Here is a 21426-nt window from a genome sequence, read left to right as displayed (position 1 = left end):
GTTTCCTAGTTCACAAAGTAGAGATAATCGTGGAATCCACTTCATAGGGTTGTGTATGGGTGAAATGCAGGAAAGCCTGGGTAGGGGGAGAGGTGCTTAGCACAGTGCCTGGCATTTAGTAAGGGCTCAAAACAGACTTTTATTCCTATAATACTATGACGTCTCCTCTAATTTTCAAACTTCTGTATATATTATTTATCATCTCCGCTGCTCAGAAGAGGGCATGAAGGCTCCAAGAGGCAACAAGAGCTGCCGGGGTCCCTGGTAAGGGACTCAGGTGGGATCTGAACCCCCATTTCAGGTTCTGACTTTACCAGCTCTTCTCTGTATGGCTCATCTCTTGCTGGGAGCCCCCCCCCCCGCCTTGATCTTCAGAAAATCCAGACCCAATTCAACAAACCTATAGCACGTTTCCAGTGTGCACAGCCCAAGGCCATGACAGGAACCATGAAGATTCCCGGGAGGTCCCAGATACTGTCTCCACCCCAGCAGAGCTAGCCGTCTTGCCAGAGAAGTAAGACTTAGATGGGACAGTTAGAGAAAAAGCAAGATGGGACCTGGTCACAGCATTGCCCAGAGAACACAGCCAGACTGCGGTCCTTGAAGGTCTACGACTTTCCCTTGCGTCACTAGACCACAGACAAAAGAGGAAATTGGGTTCAGCATGACAGGTTCTAAATGAACACAGGGGATGCATTAGGAACCATGCCTTTCTTTTTGAAGTAGTCCCAAACCCCCTGTTTCATAATCTGTTTCAAAATTCTCCTGAGGATCAGCCCATCATTTCCAATATCCATTTGGAAAAAAAAAATCAAGGCACTTGCTGCTCCCAAATTTTCAGCACTTTGCCTATTCTTCGGGGCTTCTCAAAGATGATCAGCAATGAGCCCATGATTCTACTGCCAAGCATCTTTGGTTCTAGGAATATGTTTTCAAGGAGAACGGCAGGAGCAAGAGGGGAGCGGAAGAAGTGATTGTCAGAAGGTCCTGCGGGCTCACTGGGAAGACATTGTGTCTAACTCAGATGGATTCAGCATGAGCCGTAGCCGTAAACTGAGTGGCACACGGAGAGGGCAGAACCCATGTCCAGCAGACACCAAAACCAGCAAGGTATGATCCTGCCTGCTGCCCTCTGTCCCTGATTCTCTGATTTCTTTATCACAGGCAGCTCAAACTGGGGGATTCAGTTGGTCCTCTACCTTTCCAGTGTCCATCTGCTGAATGTCTTCCTTCACATTCTCCATTATCCTGGGGAGGGGAGGGACCTGCGGTGGGTTCCTTGATCTCCTTTATGCTCTGGGCACTGCTGCTGCCTCCTTCAGGATCCATATTTAGTCTGATAGCAAGAGCTGGCATCTTCCTTGTCTCTAACCCTTGCCTTATCTGGCAAGTAGACCCAGAACATGCCAAAGCACAGCCCCAAGATGGTGAATGTCATCCTCACTGTAACTCACCAAGAACCTCATCTTCCAGGTGATATTTATGATGCTAACCTGGGCCCCAGGGAACCAGCAAGCAGATAAGAGCCCCAGATCGAGCCCCAAAGAGAAACATCAATGTACTCTCTTTTGCTTTTCTGGAAAGGGACTTGAGCTGCTTATTATGGAGTGCTGGTTGCCATGGAAATGGCAGGAGGTAGCATCATACTGGAGATCCACCTCAGAACAGAGTTCGCCCCTGTGAGCTGGACCAGGTGGTTACCTTGCCTTGTCTCAAGATGTGCATGCTAGGTGGTCTTTGGATCATGACACTACACCCCACCCCACCCCCACAGCCCGAGATTTCCAGGGGGGATTCTGACACTGGTAACACATCCAGGAGAGGGGACTTCTGTTTCTCTCTATCCCTGGAGCAGCCCCTGGAGAAACTCGGGTGGCCTAGGAGGCCAGGGTTCCAATCCCAACTCTGTTATCAGCCTGCTCAGTGCCACTGAGTACTCACTGACCTGACTGTGCCTCCTTTATAAATTTTTATTTTTGTAGGTGAATTTCCCGTAATATAAAACCAGCCACTCTAAAGCAAGCAATTCAGTGGCATTTAGCACATTCACAGTGTTGTGCAACCACCATCTCTATCTAGTTCCAAAACATCATCATCCCCACAAAATAATGCCCACGCCCATTAAGCAGTTACTTCCCACAGCCGCCCCACCCCCAGCTCCTGGCAAACATGAATCCTCTTCTGTCTCATATGGATTTGTCTCTTCTGATCATTTTGTATAAATGGGATACCATGAAATGTGTCCTTTTGGTTCTAGCTGATTTCACCCAGAACAATGTTTGGAGGTTGATCCACCTTGTAACATGTACCAGCACTTTTTCCCTTGTTATGGCCGAATCATATTCCAGCGTATAACTATATAATATTATCTGTGTGCCCATCTGTCTGTTGATGGACATGTGGGTTGTTTCTTGGTGATTGTGAATAGCATCGCTGTGAACATGTGTGAACAGGATTTGTCGGAGTCCCTCTTCCAGCCTTTTGGGTCTTCACCTCTTGGCACCTCATTTCCTTTTACACCCACCCAACTGCCCCTAGTCTGGATGTTCTGAGAGGTGGCAAGGTGAACTTCTGCTCCTTGTTACCTAAACTAGTCACCTGTATCCCCCACCCCGCCAGCGCCACCTCTCTGCCTGGCCACACCTGCCGTATCTTCTAAGGAAAGGCTCCGGGAGAAACCAGATTTCATCTGCCCTCCAGCCAAGCTATTAACAGAGACTGGTCATCTACTCCAGGGAGCTTCTCTCTGACAGCTGTTTTCCGAGCAAGCAGCTCCCAGCCTCCCTCAGATAGAAATTTCATTTTGACTCATCAAAGCAGCCATCCTCACCAGGGTGAGGGTGGGGCTCCCTAAATTCAGGGGACACCGCTTGTGCAGCAGAGGAGAGCTGCGTTTGGTGTGGCCTGGAAAAGAATACGCCTTTCGGCAATTCCCCGCAGCTACAGAAGTCCCCTGCCCACTCACCCCCACCCCCATCACCTTCGGAAGCAATGAACTTGGCCCTTTGCCCACTTACTTGACACTGTTCTGAGGGCTTTACCCACATTCCCCCACCCCATCCCGCTAGCACCCTCCGAGAAAGTGTCAGTATCATCTCCATCTGATAAGGAAAGGGAGGCTCAGAGAGGAGGAGTGACTTAGCCGAGGTCAGTCAGCTAGAAAGTGATGGAGCTGAGATTCAAACCCAGCACCATCTGATTCCAAATCTGCTCTCAGAATCTCTGAAAAAGCCATCTGCCTTCCTACTCACCCGATCCTTTTCCCTAGGAAGGATGCACCGCCCCACAGTCAGCTGGACCCCACCACCTGGCTGGGGACACTCTGGGGTCCATTCATGGCCCTGCTCTGGGCATGCACAACAGCGGTTAATCTCTGCCTCAGTCTAGGCAGGACATCACTGGTTCAGGATCATTGCCACGGATGAGCGGAGTCAGATCTGTCCTGCCCGCAGCAGCTGCCTTAATACGCGAAGTCCAGCAGTCCCGCTAGGTGAGGTGTAGACAGAAGCATGAGCATGGATTATCCTGGATACAGACTCCCAGACAAGGGTTCAAGCGCACATAGTTTATTTGTCAGCTGATCCCCGGAAGAATTGATGGTGGAGTGAAATGGTGAGACGAGGAAGGAAAAAAAAGCCAGACAAAGTGAATCCATGAGTCCATTGCTCTACAGGGCAGCCATAACAGAATGCCACAGATCAGGGGGGCTTCAGCAACAGGAATTTACTTTCTCACAGTTCTGGATGCTGGAAGTCCGAGATCAAGATGCCAGCAGAGCTGGTTTCTCCTGAGGCCTCTCTGCTCAGCTTGCAGACGGCCGCCTTCTCCCTGCGTCCTCGCCTGGGCTTCCCTCGTGTGCTCACCCCAGTGTCTCATAAGAACCCCAGTCCTATTGGATCAGGGCCCCTCCCTATGACCTCATTTAATCTTAATGACCTCCGTAAAGGCCCCACCTCCAAATACAGTCAATTCAACATGTGAATCTGGGGAGAAAACAAGTTTCTTCTGTACAGCATAGGCAACTATATTCAACATCTATAATGAAAAAGAATATGAAAAGGAATATATGTATGTTTACGTACGACTGAAACATTATGCTGTGCACCCAAAACTGACACAACATTGTAAACTGACTATACATCAGTTAAAAAACAACAACATATGATTTTGAGGAGACACTATTCAGTCCCCTAACAAGAAGCAATTTGTTGTGGCAACTAGGACACAGTCTTGCTGAGGTCCTCTGGGAGGCTGTGGGGGGCACACCTGAGTCGTCGCACCTGAGGTCAGGGAAGCCAGGATACTTAACCCACCACCTCTTATCTGTCAGGGTTGATGGATGCCCCGCAGGCATCAATTGCTCACCACCTCCAGGCTGCCCTGAGCACAGACCAGACACGTGCCCATGGCCAGAGAAAGCCGTCAGCAGGAACTCACAGAGGCCGGCAGCACAAAGCCACTGGTGAGTGAGTGTGGAGGGGACATCCCATAGGGGACAGTGAATCACGTGTCTCCCCATTACCCACCACAGCCCAGTGCCACCCAGCAGAGCCCACCCTGGGCTCAACAAAGCCAGGGTCTCCCCATTTTGAGAAGCTTCCACCCACTACATGCCAACCTGACAAATGATGGTGACACAGAGCCCCACCCTCTAGAAGCTCATGGCCTAGTCAGGAGAGAGCAGAAGTCACTGTGAGCAGTGCCATCGTGCAGGAGGTTCAAGGGGGTTATGGAAACATATATTAGTGGCCTGCTTGTCTTTGAGGTCAAGAAAAGGCCTGCTGAGTACCAGACACAGTACCAGTTACTGAGATTTGAAAAATCACAAAAAGAAGTATAATTCTATTTATCTTTATTTGTTTAGGACCTTTGAGTCTCAAGTAGCAGAAACAAGTCCAATGTTACAATGGTTTCAGGCACAGCTGTACCCAGGTGTCCAAACGTCACCAGGCACCTGTCTTTCTCCAGCTGTCTGCGGGAGCAGTAGAGAGGCGCTTACCAGGGATGGCAGGCTCTTTGTCTTGTTCTCTTTCTCTGCTGGCAGCCAGGATTTGGACGCAGGCGTCAGGCAGACCTGAGCTGTGACAGCTCTCTGGGCCTCAGTTTCCTTTTCTGTAAAATGGGGATAACACAACCCCTTCTGAAGTGCTTTTGGGGGAATTAAGTGATTTGATTGCAGAAAACACATGTCATGGCTATGTGCTCAGTAAATATCCCCTCTCTCTCTTCCTCTCTGTGTTGAAAGGACCATCAGAGACTATCCAAGGCCCGGGGTTCTCATTCCTGGGAAGTTATTACAAGTAGGTCTTAGAAATTACACAGACACCACCCTGTCTGCAGAGCGTGTACATAACAAGTCCTGTCCCCAGATGCACTGGCTCTTACACGTGTGCATCCATGCAGTTGGCTGAACTACATGCAGGTTGATGGGGACCCCACACCACATTTGTGGTTGCTTCCTTTATCATCGGGCCTTCTCTCCATCCGCAGGACCTGAAAGTATACCCCCAACTTCATGATCAATTTTCCTTTGAGAAAGAGGCCGTGGGACTGGCAAGATTCAGGGCCCACAGGTGTCCCCCACCTCTTTGTTTATGGTGCCCAGAGCGAGGCTTGGAGACCAGGCGGCCTTGCCCTGGGTCACGCGAGTCTTCCCCCTCCCTCGCTCCTTGTTCTGCACCCGCCCGCCTCTGCCCTCCTCTCTTTGTCCCAGGCCTGTGTGTGCCGTGCGGGCCTGCCTCCGTGCGGGGCCGTGTCCTTTGTCCCTGCTGCTTCTTTGTCTGGGCTTTTGTGTCCGGACAACAGAGCAGGCGGGCGGCGTGTGTGCTGTTCTCATCCATCCCATCTCATTCTCCATCTGCAAACAGACCCCCCTCCAGACACCCCGCACCTGCTCCCTGGCCTCTCCAGCCACCCCAGCAGGTGCTGCAGCCAGCCAGCTTCTCCTACTGCTGTGGAGAGAAAGTCACGGTCTGCAGCCTTCCGCGCGTAGCCTCCCCATTGTCCCGACCCCTCCCACCTCATCTCTTTTCTGTAAGGGCAGATGCTGGCAGAGCTAGAGATGAGGCCAGGAGGAACTGGGGTGGGGGCGGAAGTGACAAGCCCTGCAGAGCCTCACCCCCAGATCCGATGCACCTGCAGTCCCATCAGTGCACCCCCTGGGCACCTTCACCAAGCCCTCCTCACCCCACCAACTGCCACCAGGGTCTCTGCCTCCATCACCCCCTGCTGGGACCTCCAGTTTCTACTCCACGGCCCTCCAATCTGTTTGCCTCACTCCAGCCACAAGATTCTCAAAATGCAAAGCTGACCTCATCACCCCCCCACCCCCCCACCCCCCACAGCCCTTCAGTGACATCCCACTGGTCTCAGGATGGAGAGTAAGCTCTTCATGTCCACAAGCAAAGCCCCGCCTGGGCTGATCCCTGGTGACAGCTCCACATCCATCCCTCACCAAGCTCCTGCTCCAGCCCCACCCAGCCTGGCCTGAGCTTCACCTTCCCCCCAAAACGTCCTCCTGCCTCCCTGCCAAAGCCAAGCCCGTTAATTACACAGAGTCCTCCATTGGCCCATGTCCCCCTCCTGCAGGCCTGATTACACTTTGAGATTATATCCTCATTTACTTGTCTGTTGTGGAAACACATATGCACGTGCATGTGCACGTGCGCCCGCGCACACACACCAGCTCGTGAGGTTCAGGGGAGAAACCTGCTGTTTTTCCACCATCTCATCGTCAGAGCTTGGCCCAGGGTCTGACACACAGGAGGCACTCCATGTATGTTTGTCCAAAGAATGACTAAACCTTGAAGTGTAAATGCCGCCGTTCTGGAAGGCCTCTGGGAAACCATCTGACAGATGGACAAGCAGAGAGCCAGAGGAGGAAAGTGACTTTCCCAAGGTCTCTGTTCCAGTGCAGTGATGCTAACGGTGTAACCCCGATGTGTCCCCAGATTCCCCAGCTCCTTCTGCCTTCCAGAGGTCACCCTCTCCTTTAGAAGCCAGTCAAACAGCTTGAGCACCCACTGGGAAATGGCTGCAGAAATGCCTTCCCCTTCCAGGAACTTGTCTGGCTCCTGTGAGTTGCTGGTTAGGTCTTCATCTTTTGCTCCAAACACCTGCCCCTGTTGCCTTGAGCCCCTCTACCTGTTTCCTCCCCTTCCCGCAGCCTGCAGTCCTCTCCCCAGACTCAGATGCAGTCTGAACCCCACCCTCATTGCTCCCCAGAGCAGAAGCAATGCAAAAATCTTGGAGAAGAGCCTGAGGAAATTTGGGACAAATAATAACAGTGACTGAGCATTTACTGTGTTCCAGCTCCTGGGCTAAATGCTGTAAGTGCAGTGGTAATCACAGCCCCATGGCACTGGTGTCTAGATCATCACCATTCTACAGACAAGGAAATTAAAGCTAAAGGAACACAGCTAGAAGGTGCCTGAACCAAGATTCAGCCTCAACAGTCTGCATCCAGCCCCTGCCCTCCCAAGCCCCCTCCCCACCCTGGCCCCATTGCGTCTTCCCAGGCTGTCAATGTCCCCCTCCTGACCAGCCGCCCATATGGCCCTCCCATCCCCCCTGGCTCCCTCTAACCCAGCCTTCCCACCCCCACACAGCCATGCCACAACCATTCTGCAGAACCATACATTCTTTATTTATGAGATGCATATCAGCAAATCAGCTGGGAATACCGTGGCGTCTGCCAGCAGGAGGCAGAAGGTTCTGGAGGCCAAAGTTCTTCAGGAGGTAGGCAGACACTGGGCTCAAGGTGCCAGCCTCCAGCAGGGGCACCCAGTGGGTCTGCAGAGTGCAGAGTGGGTCTGGGGAACAAGATAATCTGTGTTTTGGATCCCCTTTGCATCCTGGCCTGATGTAGGCAAGCAGCAGAGAGCCCGGGGATGGGGGGCGTGAAGAGATGGGACATAGAGCAGGAGCTAATATTTACTGAGCATCTCCCCCAAGCCTCCACAGAACCCACAAGGCAGAGATTCTTGTGCCCACTTACAGGACAGGGAAATGAGGCTTGCAGAAGGTAGGAAGCTCCTTCTGAATTTTTAACCCGCTTTGCCACTCCTCTTCCCTGCCCCTCCCCACAAAGAGAGGAGTTAAGGTGTTTTATAAAGATGACCTCAGCCCAGGCAGAAAACTAAATATAAAATAAGAGAAAAATGAGGTTCAGAGAAAGAAATATTGAGTCGGGGATTAAATTCCTCTTCCAAATGCCTACCACGTGCTGTTGTTTAGTCACTGGTAGTGGATTGTACATCGGTCCTGAGCATCTGGCCGCCAAGGCAAAGAGGGAATGCAATTCGCTTTGAAGATGTCCAAGATCTACAAGGAGAAAGGAAGCTACACATAGAGATACAGCTGTGGCAGAGAAATAGAGAAGGAATTTCATGCCCCCAGTCTAATGTCAGATCCCTACATTCCTAGAAACTGCCCCATGGATTTCTATCCCACCGCCCCTTTCCCTATCCGACTGCCCTGGGGCAGAACAATCTTCCGACGGCGCCTTGAAGGATGTGTTTTCGCAGGTGACCACCAGGTGGCAGTGCGGCGCAGGTCTCGGGTGGACGTTTCTTAGATCGGGAGGCAGCCTGAGGGGACTGGAGGAGCCTGAGGGAGCCTGAGGGACCTCAGCGAGTTAAGGCCGAGACTTGAGGTTGAACCTCAACGAAGAAATCGGTCTCATGCTCGGCAGAATCAGGCTGCACTGCTTCCTCAGGCTGGGAAAGAGAAAGAGCCCCGGACAGAGTATCAATCCCCTGGTTCTCTATGCAAACCAGCACATCAACCTGCCTGTCTCATCCTCAGTCTTCGCACCTGAGCAAGGGGGTGAAGAGTGCCTGCTGGGGAAAGAGGAGACTGAGACAGGGATGGAGAATGCTCGTGGCCACTAAGGTGGAGAACAGCCAGAGGTTAAAAGACCAAGAGCTTCTGAGCTGCGAGGGAGAAAAAAGGAGAACCCAAGTTCCCCGAAAGAAAAGCCACCAGGGCCCCTAGTTAGGGACAAGGAGGGGAAGTGGTGAATTCTTCTCTGTTTCCTCTGGTGGGTTTGGGGCGAAGAGTCAGGACTTTTTCAAGTGTAAATGACAGAAACCCACCTTTAAAATGTCTCAAGGGGAAAAAAAAAAAAAAAGCAGGGAGAGAGTGTTATGTGATCAAAGGCACATGGGGTATTTGCATAGCCGGATGATTGGACTCATTCTCTCCGTTTCTGGCCTCTGCTTCCCCCACCTTGGTTTTGCTTTCAGGCTGCCTTTGATGGCAAGTTCCCAGCTTACACCCCATAACTTCACAAGCCCAGCACGTAGAAAGCTTCTCTTCCCAGGTGGTTCCAACCAAAGTTCCAGAGCATCATCTCCACTGTGTCCCGTGCCCACCCCTTGGCCCAATCACGGTGACCGTTACCGGCCAGACCTGGGTCACTGGTGTCCTCCTTGCCTCTAGACTCTGGTGGGTCATCCTCGTTCGAGGTATTGACTGAGTGAAGGGAGGGCGGTTCTCTGAGTTAAAACTGAAATGAAAAGGGCAGACTGCCACCTCACCTCGGTCACAGTTGACCCATCGGCCCGGCTTTCCCGAGGTTTTGTTTTGTGTCAAGAGCAGGTTCAGGAGTGCAAGGCAGGAAAGAAGCCTCCCCGCCTCGACATATTTCCCCTCCATCAGTCTTGTGATTAGGTGACTGCCTGTAAACAGCCTCAGGAAATAGGGACGGGGTGGGTCAGCACCCATGGCACAGGCTTGTGCCAGACTCCACCCTACCCCGTTCAGGTGGGGGTCTTCCCCCTCCTGTCCCTCCTTGGCGGCTGCGGGTGACGGCCTGCTGGGGGGAGGGGGTTGTTGAATGCCTGGCCCTGGGCCCAGCACAGAATAGACACTCAATAGACGCTGTTTCTTCCTACTTTGCACAAAGGGTGACAAGCTTTGTAACTGTCATTATCATTGCTTTGGTCTTTGTTAGTGAATAGGTGTTCCTGGAAGCCGCTTCTGGCAGGATTTGCAGGGGAAAATCCTCTGTCTCTCTTCACTCCTCCCTCTCCCTCCCTTTCTCCCCTCCTCCCCCTCCCTCCCTCCCTGTCTCTCTCCTCTCCTCCCCCTCCCTCCCTCCCTGTCTCTCTCCTCTCCTCCCCCTCCCTCCCTCTCCTAAACACATCCAAGATGTGTTAAGATCTTCCGCTTCTCACCTCCTTTCATTCTGGGTGGTTTCTTTCCTTTCTGTCTGACCATTCCTACAGTTATCTTCGTCACTGCGTCTTTGCTCCCCGGGGAGTGACTCAGTAAGACAGTAGTGTGAGGACCCTGTAGACCAGAGAAAGAACCGGGCAGGCGGGGGTGGAGGGGAACAGAAAAAGAGCGAGTGAAGACTAAGAAAGAGAAGCCCCACGCTGCATCCCAGCTTCCTTCTCACAGCACTTTTTCGACTATCAATTTTACGAGGTAAGGAAACTGAGGCTCAATGAGGCAGAGCACCCTTCCCGCCAAAGGTCACCCTGTCTGGAAAACTTGGGATCCAGGATTCAGACCGAGGTGTGTGCAGTTCCAAATGTGTCGTTTTCCTTTGTGGCAAGCCACCCCTCCCGACGGGAGTAGCTGGGCCGTGAGGCTTAGGAGCAGTCACGTGGTTAGTGCTTGCTGTGTAGTCTTAGACAAGTCCCCTTCCCTCTCTGGGCCAAGAGGATGCTGGTTTGAGATCCACAGTCCCAGACCCTTTGGTCAGTCCTGTTCCCCATGTGTGATGTTCTTGGTGATGGGTGTCCTGTGCTTACCGCTTACGTCTGAACAGACAGCATCAATCTTTCAAGTTCCCCTTCCTTTATAACTGGGAGAATTGGTCTGCTGGCAAGATATGAAAAATAATTTCACACTCTCTTTCCTCCCCTCCCAAGATCACCCCTGACAAATTGTCTCTTTATTGCCTGTCGCTCCAGCCATCATCTCATATCTGGGTTCTCATTTTTTTTATCGTTGCCAGCCTCATTTTTGGCTCCAACTGCTGCTGGCTCTTTCTAGGGCCACCATCAAATTCCAGTGAGGCTCCCCTATTCATTCATTTTTTAATCATTCATTCATTCATTCATTCATTCAGCAAATACTGCCTACTTTGACCCTAGGGATCCACAGCTTTCGAAGGTCCCCAGTTATTCATACTAAAGTGTGAAGGACTACTTTCTTAAATCCTTTAAAGGAGGACACGAACCTAGCAACTTACTGTTTATAAACCCCATTCATGCCTTGTATCTGTTTAATGCTCCACAAAACCTTATACAGCCCATAGTAAGCTCAATGCTTTTACAGACTGGGTGGCCTTAGGCCAGTTGCTTGACTTCTCTGAGCCTCAAGTTCCAGATGAGTTTTATAGGGATAATAATAATGTCAAGGAGTTACTGTGAGGTTTAAAAGCTATCCCATGTGAGAGAAACCAATGCAATATGTGTCATCAATATCATCATCATCATTATCATTATGAGGAAGGCATGCCCCAGGTAAGGGGGTTGAGTGCAGACAGGGGACTATCAAAGCAAAAAGACAGAGAAAGGTAAAATAATACTAATAACAATACTAAGAATGATACCAAAAACCTCTACCACCTTCTCCTGAGAGCTTACCAAGTACCTTGCACACGTTCTAGGCATAGGCATGAATAATACAGCGTTTAACCTTTTACAAACAAAGAGGTAGGTATTGTGCTTCCCCAGTTAACAGAGGAGGAAACTAAAGTGAGATGCTGGTAAGTCCAGGATGCAAATCCAGGACTGTGATGGCCTCTGGCCCCAGAGGGTGGTACCAACTCAAAGCTGGCAGGGTCAGACAGTCATTCCTTTATGGTGGGTACAGCTGTAGGGGTACCACCTCCCTACATCCAGTGCCTTCTAGGGTCTAAGGGTGTCAGAGTGAGAATATTTCTGGTTGGAAGATGGTGGCCCAACCCCCATCCTCTGCCTCAGCAAAACCTCAGAACCCGCAGAGATTGACTTAATGACCCTCTCTCTAACGGTCAGTCTCATTCCCTAGAACTGACCACGAGATCACTTCCTGGACAGTACTTCTACATTTCCTAAAGCCCTGCTGGATGTCAGGACCTAAATGCCCCGAACTAATTCATACCAGGTTGTGAATGACTATCACAGCCAACTACAGGGACGTGAGGTCAGAGAGACCATGGAGGAGGTAGATGATGACCAGCCTTATAGGACTAGGAAATAATTGTTTTGTTTTGTTTTTTCTTGGAGTGGGATGGGAAGCATGGGAGGGTTTTGAGCAGGGGAGCAAAGATCCACCTTACAATTTTAACAGAGCCACTCTGCCTGCTGTGTAGAAAACAGGTTAAGAGGGAAAGGTGGGAGCAGGGAGATGATAAGGAGGAGAGAGGGGAGGATGGTTTGGACCAGTGTGGGAGCAACGGGGATGGTGATAAGCGTCTGGGTTCTGGTACAGTTTGAAGATTCAGGCATCAGGATTTGCCAGTGGATTGGACTGTGGGTGTGAGAGATGACGGATTATTCCAAAGGTTTGACCCAAACAGATGGAAAAGTAGCTTCGGTTTTGGGTGGATTCTGATTGAGTTGTGCATTGGACATCCATGTAGAAGTGTGTAGTCTGCAGTTGATATTCAGGGATGGAGTTCAGAGGAGAGGTCTGAGTAGAGATAAGCACCTAGGAGAGACTGCCTCCCCCCTCCCCGTTATCCATCCCAGGTCACTTCTTATCTCTTATACACACCTGTGCTTCCCCATCACAGCTCCTGTCACAGGGCATTGCAATCCACTGTGGACTTGCCTGTATTCCTCATTCAACTGGGTGAGAGAAAGGACTTTGTGTATCTTGTTTACCATTTCCCAGGGCCTGGCGCACAGTAGGTCCCAGGCAAATGATTGTTTGAATGAATGGGATGATACAGAGAGGGGTTAAAAATGACCAAAGTGCAAATGTTCCTAAACACTTCCCTTCCTGAGCCAGATAGTGTTATCTTTTCCAGCAGGCTGTTCAGAACCTCACCCCTTCCTGACTCTGTCAGACTTCTTTATGACAAAGGAAGGTAGTCCAGAAAATTAGCCAGATGGCTTATGATTGTTAAGACAATCTATATATAAAGGACCAGGAAAGAGAGCAAGGAGAGGTAGGGGTGGAGAGTGAGGGGAGTGGAAATGTATGTATGGATCTTGCCACTCAGGCTGCAAATGGAATGGGAGTTTATTTCTTTGTTTTAAAAACATTTAAGGCTGAAGGTCTTAAATGAGGGTAGTATGTATGAGAACTGGGGAGAGAGAAAAGGAATGTGAGAAGTTTCACTAGGGGAGAGAACTGGCTCCCTCCATGCATGGCTTTAAAAAAAAAAAAAACAAGCTTTGGACAATTTATTAGGAAGAGAGCAATCATAAATATATATGCACCTAATAACAGAGCATCAAGATTCTCGAAGGAAAAAAATCAGAAAGCAAAAATGGACAAAACTAAAGGGAGGAGCAGATAAAACCAAATCATAGTAAGAGATATTAACAGCCCTCTCTGAGTAAGTGATTTAAAAAAAAACTGATCTTTTAAAAATTGGCAAGGATATAGAGCAATGTAACCAACGTTGTGAACCAGCTTGACCTAACTGACATTTATAGGACACTGTACCTAACAAGTGCAGGATTTCAAGTCTATCAAAAATAGGCCATGAGCTGGGCCATAAAGTAAGTTTCAGCTCATCAGAATATTGAAATCCTGAGTATGTTCTCTGACCACAATGGACTTAAATAATAAATCTGTAACAATAAAATATCTAGACAAATCCCTAGTATATAGAGAGCGTCCCTTTAAATAATCCATGGGTCAAAGAAGAAATCATAAGGGAAACTAGAAAATATCAAACTGAATGATCATAAAAACACACCATATTAAAATGTGTGGGAAGAAGCCAATGCACTACTTGCAGGGAAATTGATAGCTCTAAGTGATTATATTGGGGGGAAAAAAGAAGAGCCAAAATAGTGACCCAAGAATCTACCTTTAAAACCTAGAGAGAGAAAAAAAGAGAAGAAAGTAAACCAAGAGTAAATAGAAGAAAGGAAGTACTGAGGATAAGAGCAAAACTCAGACAGATGACAGAGAAAATCAACAAAGATAAAGATTGGTTCTTTGAAAGGACTGACAAAATTGAAAACCACAGGTGAACACTAGACCTTTTTTTATTACTTTTAGTTTTTCGTGCTGACTGTGCATGGACTGGCCCACATGAGTGCTGGGTTCACACGGGTTACAGGGGGAGGCAGAGGAGAGAGCACATAACAGCCTCCACAGCTTCTCGGTTCCAGACAAGCACATGTTCGCTGCTCAGCGCTGGCCCCCCTGCTCACTGCTGGATCCTTCGGATGCTCTGCACCTGGAAGGTCTGGGCATGAGAGCCCCACTCCCGGAAATGCTTGTAGTCACCTGAGTGGTGATCACACTCCAGCACATACTGAAAACCGCGGTAGCCAGGAAACTGGGAGCAAACCCAGCTGGAAAAGAGAAGAGGCAGGCTATTACCCTATCATGCTGTTCCCCCTGCCAGCAACACCACTCCAGCCATTCTTTGCTCAGCCAAGTTGTATTTATCCTTCAGCTCAATCATCACTTCATCAGGGTGGTCTGACTTATTTGCCAAATTAGTCCCCTGTGGTACTTTTGTAGCACTCATTTAATTAGGCAATTAACAGATCATTTGTAAAATAGCAGCCTCCTCTGCCAACAGTAAACTCCTGGGTGTAGAGGTGTGTGTGGCTGGTTCACTGTTATCTCTGGTGCCTAACACAGTGCCCAGCACAGAGAGGGTCAATAAATACTTGATGAAGGAAGGAAGAAGTGGGGTGTCTTATTCGTTCCCCCTCCTGCCTTGTTCAGGGACATGTCCAAGGAAAGGGCTATAGTTCTTTCTATTCATTGGCTCCTACATTATCCAGGACTAGACACGGATTTGTGTCTTGTCTTCTGAGTTGTCCATTTCCCTTTCCATAAGAGGAAAGTGGCCTTGAGAATCACAAGGGGTCCATCCTACTCTGAAACAATAAGATTCTCTGGTGGTTCCTGAGAAAAATTAAAAAAATAAAATAAAAACTCCACCTCGCACCTTTGCCCCTGCCAACCAGGAGCCAAGGGCTACCTCAGAAGATGGCTCTACTATCCTCCACGAGTGAGGCTCTCGTACCTCAGCCATCCCCTCGGAGAAAAGAGTGGGAAGGGGCAGTCAGTCCTGGGCCTGAAGCTGGGATTCAGTTACCTACCTGCTGTTGGATGTGAAGCAAGTTGCTTAACCCACATCTGCTTCTTTACTGCTGGACAGCCATCTACTCCTCCTCTGGTGATAGACCTTGTCACCCCCTCCCCCTCAGTCAACGTGAGAAAATCCTCACTCTAGCAATAAGCATGTGGCCAGGCCTAGCCAATCAGAGCACTCCATTCCTGTGTGCCTGGTGATTGGTTCAGAGTTGAGCACATGACCCAAGCTGGACCAATGAGAGTCTTCCCTAGAATCTTTGGTGGAATCACTGGGGACAAAAACACACTCCCTTTCCCTAGGGCTGGGCTGGAATGTAAGGATGAAGCTGCCATCTTGCCTTCACATGAGAAGAGCTTGCCTAAGAATACAGCCGCACTGAAGCAGACAGAGCAAGATGGGGAGGAAGACAGATCCCTGCTGAAGCAGCTGGATCCAGCTGTGCCTGAAGCTAGTTACAGGGGCCAATTAACTTTGAGATTAATATCAGTGTGATCTGGGTGTCCATTACTTGCAAACCCATAAATTTCTCCTGATGCCTCTCTGTGCCTCTGAAATGTGGGCATCAGACCCCAAAAGTCCTCAGCACATCGTTTTCACCAGATGCGTCCCCATCCCTCCCAACATCCCCTCTCTCCCTGCCAGGCAGAACTTTGCATGCACTTACGCCCCTGAGTGGACATGGAAGGAGCCCACTTCATTGCCATCCCAGCCCATGGCCTGGAGGGAGGGATAGTCATCGCTCAGCTCTCCTTTTCTGCCCAGGAAGTTCTCTTGCTCAAAGATGGTCAGCCTCGAGTCACGGTGGTTCTGCAGGCACAGGGAACAGGGTCAGAGCATCAGGTGCTCAGTCAGAAACCCAGGAGCCTCTGCCAGAGCCCACACCCCTGCCCTTGCCTCCAAAATCAGCCTTCCTTGCAAACCTTCTGGAAGACCAGTAAGCCAACAGACACCAGAAACCTTCAAGACCTATACTCTCTGCCCTCCCAGAAATTTCCCTTCTGGAAATTTACACAAAGAAGATAATCAAGGAACAAATTAGCCTTGGCAATAACAGTTTTTAAAAAAAGAAGAAGAAAAAGAAAAGAAGAGAGAAAAGAAAAGAAAAGAAAAATAATCAACCTGAATAGCAAACAGTGGGAAATCAGGAGGTAAACTGGGGTGCTGCACTACGGTTAAGAGATCTGGGTTCAAATCCTGACTCTCCACTTACCAGCTGACTGAGCCTAAACATGTCACAGCATTTCTGAGCCTGCTTTCTGCATCTATAAAATGAAACTAACCACATCTACTTTTCAGGATGGTTTTGAGGACTAAACGAAACCAGAAGTAAGTTGTAAACTGCGTAAAAGCAGGGTTTGTGTCTGTCAGAGTCCACGTGGTTCCCCGGATTGGCACAATGCCTGGGCTATTGGTGGAACAAATGAACAAATGAACATTCACAAAATGGAATACTAGGGGGCGATGGAAAATGATGCTATAAATGAGATTTAATCACCTGGGAGGATAATGGTGATAAATTTGCAGACAGAGTGAGAAAAGCTGGTTTCCAAGCCTTACGTTTGTTACGATTCAATTTTTATAACAGAACTAGATATACAGATACAGACGTGGATATTGACATCAGTCACTGTAGGTATAATCTTTGGGCAGCAAACAAGACTAAGGAAATCTTGGGGGAAGGGTGTAGCTCATCAGTGGTAGAGTGCGTGCTTAGCATGCACAAGGTCCTGAGTTCAATCCCCAGTACCTCCATTAAAAATAAATAAATAAACCTAATTACCTCCCCTGCCAGGAAAAAAGAAATAAAAAAAAAAAAAAAAGGCCAAGGAAATCTCCAGCAATGTTAACAGTGGGCTTCTGTCTCAGAGGTGTGGGTATAAGTGACTTTCATTTTCTTATTTGGCCATATCAGGTTTCCCCCTAACTTTATCATAAATACATGTGTTGTATGTGATTTAAAGACTTGCTGCTGGAGAAAAAAAACTACACCTTTCTGGGCCTCAGTTTTTTCATCTGTAAGATGGGGATAGTAATGCCCACCTCCACCCATACTCTGGAAACAGTAGTTAGAATATCAAATCAGGAGCGCTGATAATGAATTAGGAATAAGAAATAAAACCCATCTTCCTCACCTCACCCTGTCATTTCTGGCACCCAGCATCTCCCAGTGTCCCTCAGTCACAAAAAGAGGGACACAGAACACACAGGGACTCATATTATAACCACAGTTGCAATGGGCAGGCTGTGTGTGGTGGACTCTGTTCAGATGCTCTGTGTGTTTTCTTCTCCTGTACAGTGTCGGTGCTATGGCCCCATTTCAAGATGAAGAAACAGGCTCAGAGAGGGGAGGGACAGCCATGTCACACAGCTTGAAGAAGTGACATGAGATTTGAACTCAGGGGCATCCTGTTCCCAAGCCCCCACTGGAGGGGCTGAGGCCTCCCCAGGACAAGGCAGTGGCAGACTCACAGCGCAGGCCACGGGCCGGAAGGAGGTGAGCCTCTCGGCAGGGTAGGACGTGTTGCCGCTCCAAGCATCCCAGCACGGGTACTCACCCCGCTCCAGCACATACTGCTGCCCTTGGAAGCCTGCGTGCTCAAACCCCACCCACCTGCAGAAAGAGGGCAGAGAGTACAAGAGGTGAGACCCTCCCCACTCCATGCTGAGTTCCAGACCAATGGTTATCATGTAGGGGTGGCTTTGCCCCCAAAGGACACATTTAGCAACATCTGCAGGCAGTTTTAGTTTTCATACTGGGAGGAGGGACGAGGGGGTGTTTGCAACTGCCATTTAGTGGGTAGAGGCCAGAGATGCTGTTAAACATCCTCCGAGGCACCAGACGGCCCCCCAGCACAGAACTACCTGGCCCCAAACATCCATCGCTCGGAGGTGGAGAAGCCCGGTCTAGACCTAGTAGCCCACCGCCTCGCTGTGCCTCCCACAGGTGAGGACGGCTCCCCGCAGGGTCCCCCTAGGCCATGAAGATGAGGCTTGACCACAAGCTGACTTAAGCCTTGGTGGGGTTCCCCCCTGTGATCCTTTGGAACGTGGGGAGACAGGCTGTTTCTCACCCCTCCCTCTCCTGAGAGAGGCTTCCATGAGATAGTGGATCATCTGCCTCTCTGGTTCCCATGAGATACGGGACTTCCTGCCTTGCCACCCTGGAGAATGCAGCCCGCAGCAGATGGAGTGGCAGTTCACAGCAGAGGGCCACCACTCCTGCTGTCATCCGGCCCCTTTTGGTGTCTTCCTGTGGGACATGGGACACAGGAGGCTGACACCATGCTGCCCTTGACTGATAAACTCTCTTATGGAAGTAATAAACCTGAGCTTCTGGTCTCCTTCCTGGCAAAGTCTGTCAGCCTGCTGGACACATACCTGGACAAGTTACTGCTCCCATCTGAACCCCAATTCCCACTGATACAAAGCAGAATCTAGAAGAGCATCTACCCTTGTTGTGAGATACATAAATGCCACCAAGATAACCTGATGCACTCACAGGCAGGAAGTGACTCTGAATCACAAAGAGAGAGCATTCTTTCAAGTACTTTCCAACCTTCTAAAAACTTCTCTCCAACACAGTTGTCACTGGCCAATGTAGCTAATAAATTTAAACTTAAATAAATTTTAATTTAATTTAGTTTAATTTAAAATTAATGTTCTTTAGCCACACTAGCTGCATTTCAAGTCCTCAATGGTCATATGTGGCCACTGGTTCCAAATCAGACAGTACACCTGGAGAAGATTTCCACTGTTGCAGAAAGTTCTACAGAAAGGCAGTGAGCGGGCTCTGTGGGAATGGCACCCCCTACATTTGAGCAGTGCACAACCAGCATAACCTTACGCTGCCATCCTGCACACGCCCCAGCATCTCAGACCCAAGGAAGGCACATCGGTACAATCAGAGCCTAGGAAGATAGGACCTAGGACATCAAAAAGTCCCAGCACCCCTTTCTACATCCCTTCCTGTCTCTTCCACCGTGGCTACAATCCCCCTGGACTCACGCTCCACTCAGCACTTTCAAAGATCGCACAGTCTCAAAACCAAGCTCCAGCACACTGGGGCACTCAGCTGTGAACTCATGCCGCCGGCCTTGGAAGTTATCCTCGTCCCACACCACGATCTATACCGGAGAGAGAAGATAGAGACCCGCATTAGAGTCCCGTGGGGGTGGCGTGAGGGGCTAGGGGCTCACCCCAGGACTCAAGGTGGGGCAGACCAGGTAAAGCAGGGATTGCAAACTGATGCCTTCAGGGGCCAGGCAGGTAAGGAGGGTGAGGGCTGAGAACTGAAGGGCACAGACCCTGTGGAAGCTGCTGGCCTCTGGGTAGCGACACCTACTGTTGCCGCGTGGTAATGCGGCCACCTGTCCGATTTCCCAAGACAATCCCTGTATCTGGGCTTTTCTGTGTTTTCAAAGGCTGATGACAAATTCAAAGGTTGTTATTTTGTTTTGTTTTTTAAACACAGAGGAAGTCAAAGAAATCATGACCAAAGCCATGTGCAATTACCAGTTGACTATCTCTGCCAGATAGTGTAACAGTTTCATTTGGGGACCAAAAAACCCAAGTTCAAATCAAGATCCCTGTGTGTGACCTTGGGCAAGACCCTTTCCCTCTCTGAGTCTTGACTGCATCCTCTGTGAAATGGGACCTCATTATCACCACCCCCCAGGGGTGAGGTGGAGATTCAGTGAAGGCGGGGATGGGGGTCCTCTGGACCTGGGTTTGACCCGCACTGCCCCCACTTCCCAGACCTCCCCCCATGCCTCTTCCTACCTTCCAGTGTCCCGCTGACTTGGTGCATTGCAGACTCATGTTGCTTGCTTCCTACACCAGAGAAGAAGGTGATAAGCTTCCGCCCTGACTCTGCCCCGTCCTTGATCCTGAAGTCCAATTTGGGCAGTGTCTAGATCCAGATGGGGTCCAGATGTGCCCGGGTTGGGGGCAAAGTGCAGTTTTGGCCTGTCCCTCTCCTACCCTTTCCATCTGTGACCATCTCCTGTTCTTCCATCTTGTCCCCACCTCAAAGCGTACCCAGGCTGTGTCCCACTCCTCTAAGCCCTGCTCTGTATTCGTTCATCTGCTCATTATGGGGAGTTTTCTGTGGCTGCCGGTGGGTGGATGCGTCACCCCCTGGGAAACACCAAGGTGCTCAGCTTAAGAGCCTCCCAAAGACACCACCTGACCCAAAAAGATGACTCCGATAGTGGAAGCTGAGGCAATAGGAATGCAGGAATAATTCTGGTTTGAAACTAGGGTAGCAGGTACCACTCTGGATGCCTGGAGCCTGCCTTGGTTAGGATAGGGTGACATTCTGGAGGACACAGTGATGTCCCCAGGATTGGGGGGTACCTGGGCTCCCCCGCCTCCCAGGACGCTCACCCAGAGCTCGGATCCCACCCCTTCTCCAAGCCTGGGACTTACCGAGACGGACCCAGAGAACATGCCAGACCTGGGACCAGCCGAGGTCAGGCTCTTATAGGCAGGGCAGAGAGAGGGCCCCTGGGGGACAGAGCCCTGACTCAGCAAGTGAGCGACAGGAACAAAAGCCAGCCCTGGCCGGAGCGCCAATGGAGAGGTGTCAGCAGCATTGGCTTTGGCTGGGAGGCAGAGGTCAGCTTGCCCCCGTCAGGAACCATCCACGAAGAAGGCAACAGGAGGAAGGTCCACCTTCACCAGCTCCATGGAACTCCTGACTAGGGCAGGAGAACAAGCAGCAGAGTTCAAAACCTCATCCCTCCTGCTTGTATGACTTGGGGCAGGTCATTTCCCCTATTTCTGTCTGTAAAATGGGACAAGAATGAAGTACATCACAGGGCTGTTGTGAGGTGAAGTGACATGCCTGGCAGAGAGTCAACATTCAACCAATGCCTCTACATTTCTCTCTCCCAGGTCCTTTCCTCTGCCAGTGGGGGCAATCTGGGTAGACTTCGTGGTGGAGGTGGCATTTCAACTAGGCTCTGAAGAGTGAGGCGGATTTGTACAAAGTGAGGTGGGAGGACATGCTCTGGCTAGACAAAAGTGCGGAGGTGAGAACTTGGGACTGAGGGATGAGAAAGAGCTGGTGGCCTGATAGGAGACCCTAATGGAGAGCAGACGGAGACAGGTGGGAAAGGTGGCTGAATCAGAGCCTCCGGGGCCCACAAAGCTCAGAGAGGAGTCCAGATGGCTCTATGGGCAGAGTAAAG

The 21426-nt window shown here is 50.1% G+C and overlaps 1 protein-coding gene and 1 long non-coding RNA gene across 2 annotated transcripts; both read right to left on the bottom strand.

The window, feature by feature from the left end:
* Nucleotides 1-7673: 7673 nt before the first annotated feature.
* LOC123615733 (uncharacterized) lies at nt 7674-10310 on the bottom strand. Its single transcript, XR_006723402.2, has 3 exons — nt 10179-10310; nt 8219-8322; nt 7674-7811 (listed from the first exon to the last, which is right to left on the bottom strand). It is a non-coding gene; the product is annotated as an uncharacterized LOC123615733 (long non-coding RNA).
* A 3756-nt stretch (nt 10311-14066) lies between these two features.
* On the bottom strand, nt 14067-20683 carry CRYBA4 (crystallin beta A4). The gene is made up of 6 exons (XM_010951274.3): nt 20663-20683; nt 20015-20065; nt 19241-19359; nt 17705-17846; nt 15900-16042; nt 14067-14477 (listed from the first exon to the last, which is right to left on the bottom strand). Exons 1-6 carry the CDS (start codon nt 20681-20683, stop codon nt 14330-14332), a joined length of 624 nt encoding a protein of 207 aa, XP_010949576.1. The 3' UTR covers nt 14067-14329.
* Nucleotides 20684-21426: the final 743 nt, after the last annotated feature.

This window comes from Camelus bactrianus, chromosome 32 (assembly GCF_048773025.1).
Source record: "Camelus bactrianus isolate YW-2024 breed Bactrian camel chromosome 32, ASM4877302v1, whole genome shotgun sequence".
Taxonomy (NCBI): Eukaryota; Metazoa; Chordata; class Mammalia; order Artiodactyla; family Camelidae; genus Camelus; species Camelus bactrianus.
The sequence above is the reverse complement of the archived record's forward strand: the minus strand, read 5'-3'. Positions and strand labels throughout refer to the sequence as shown.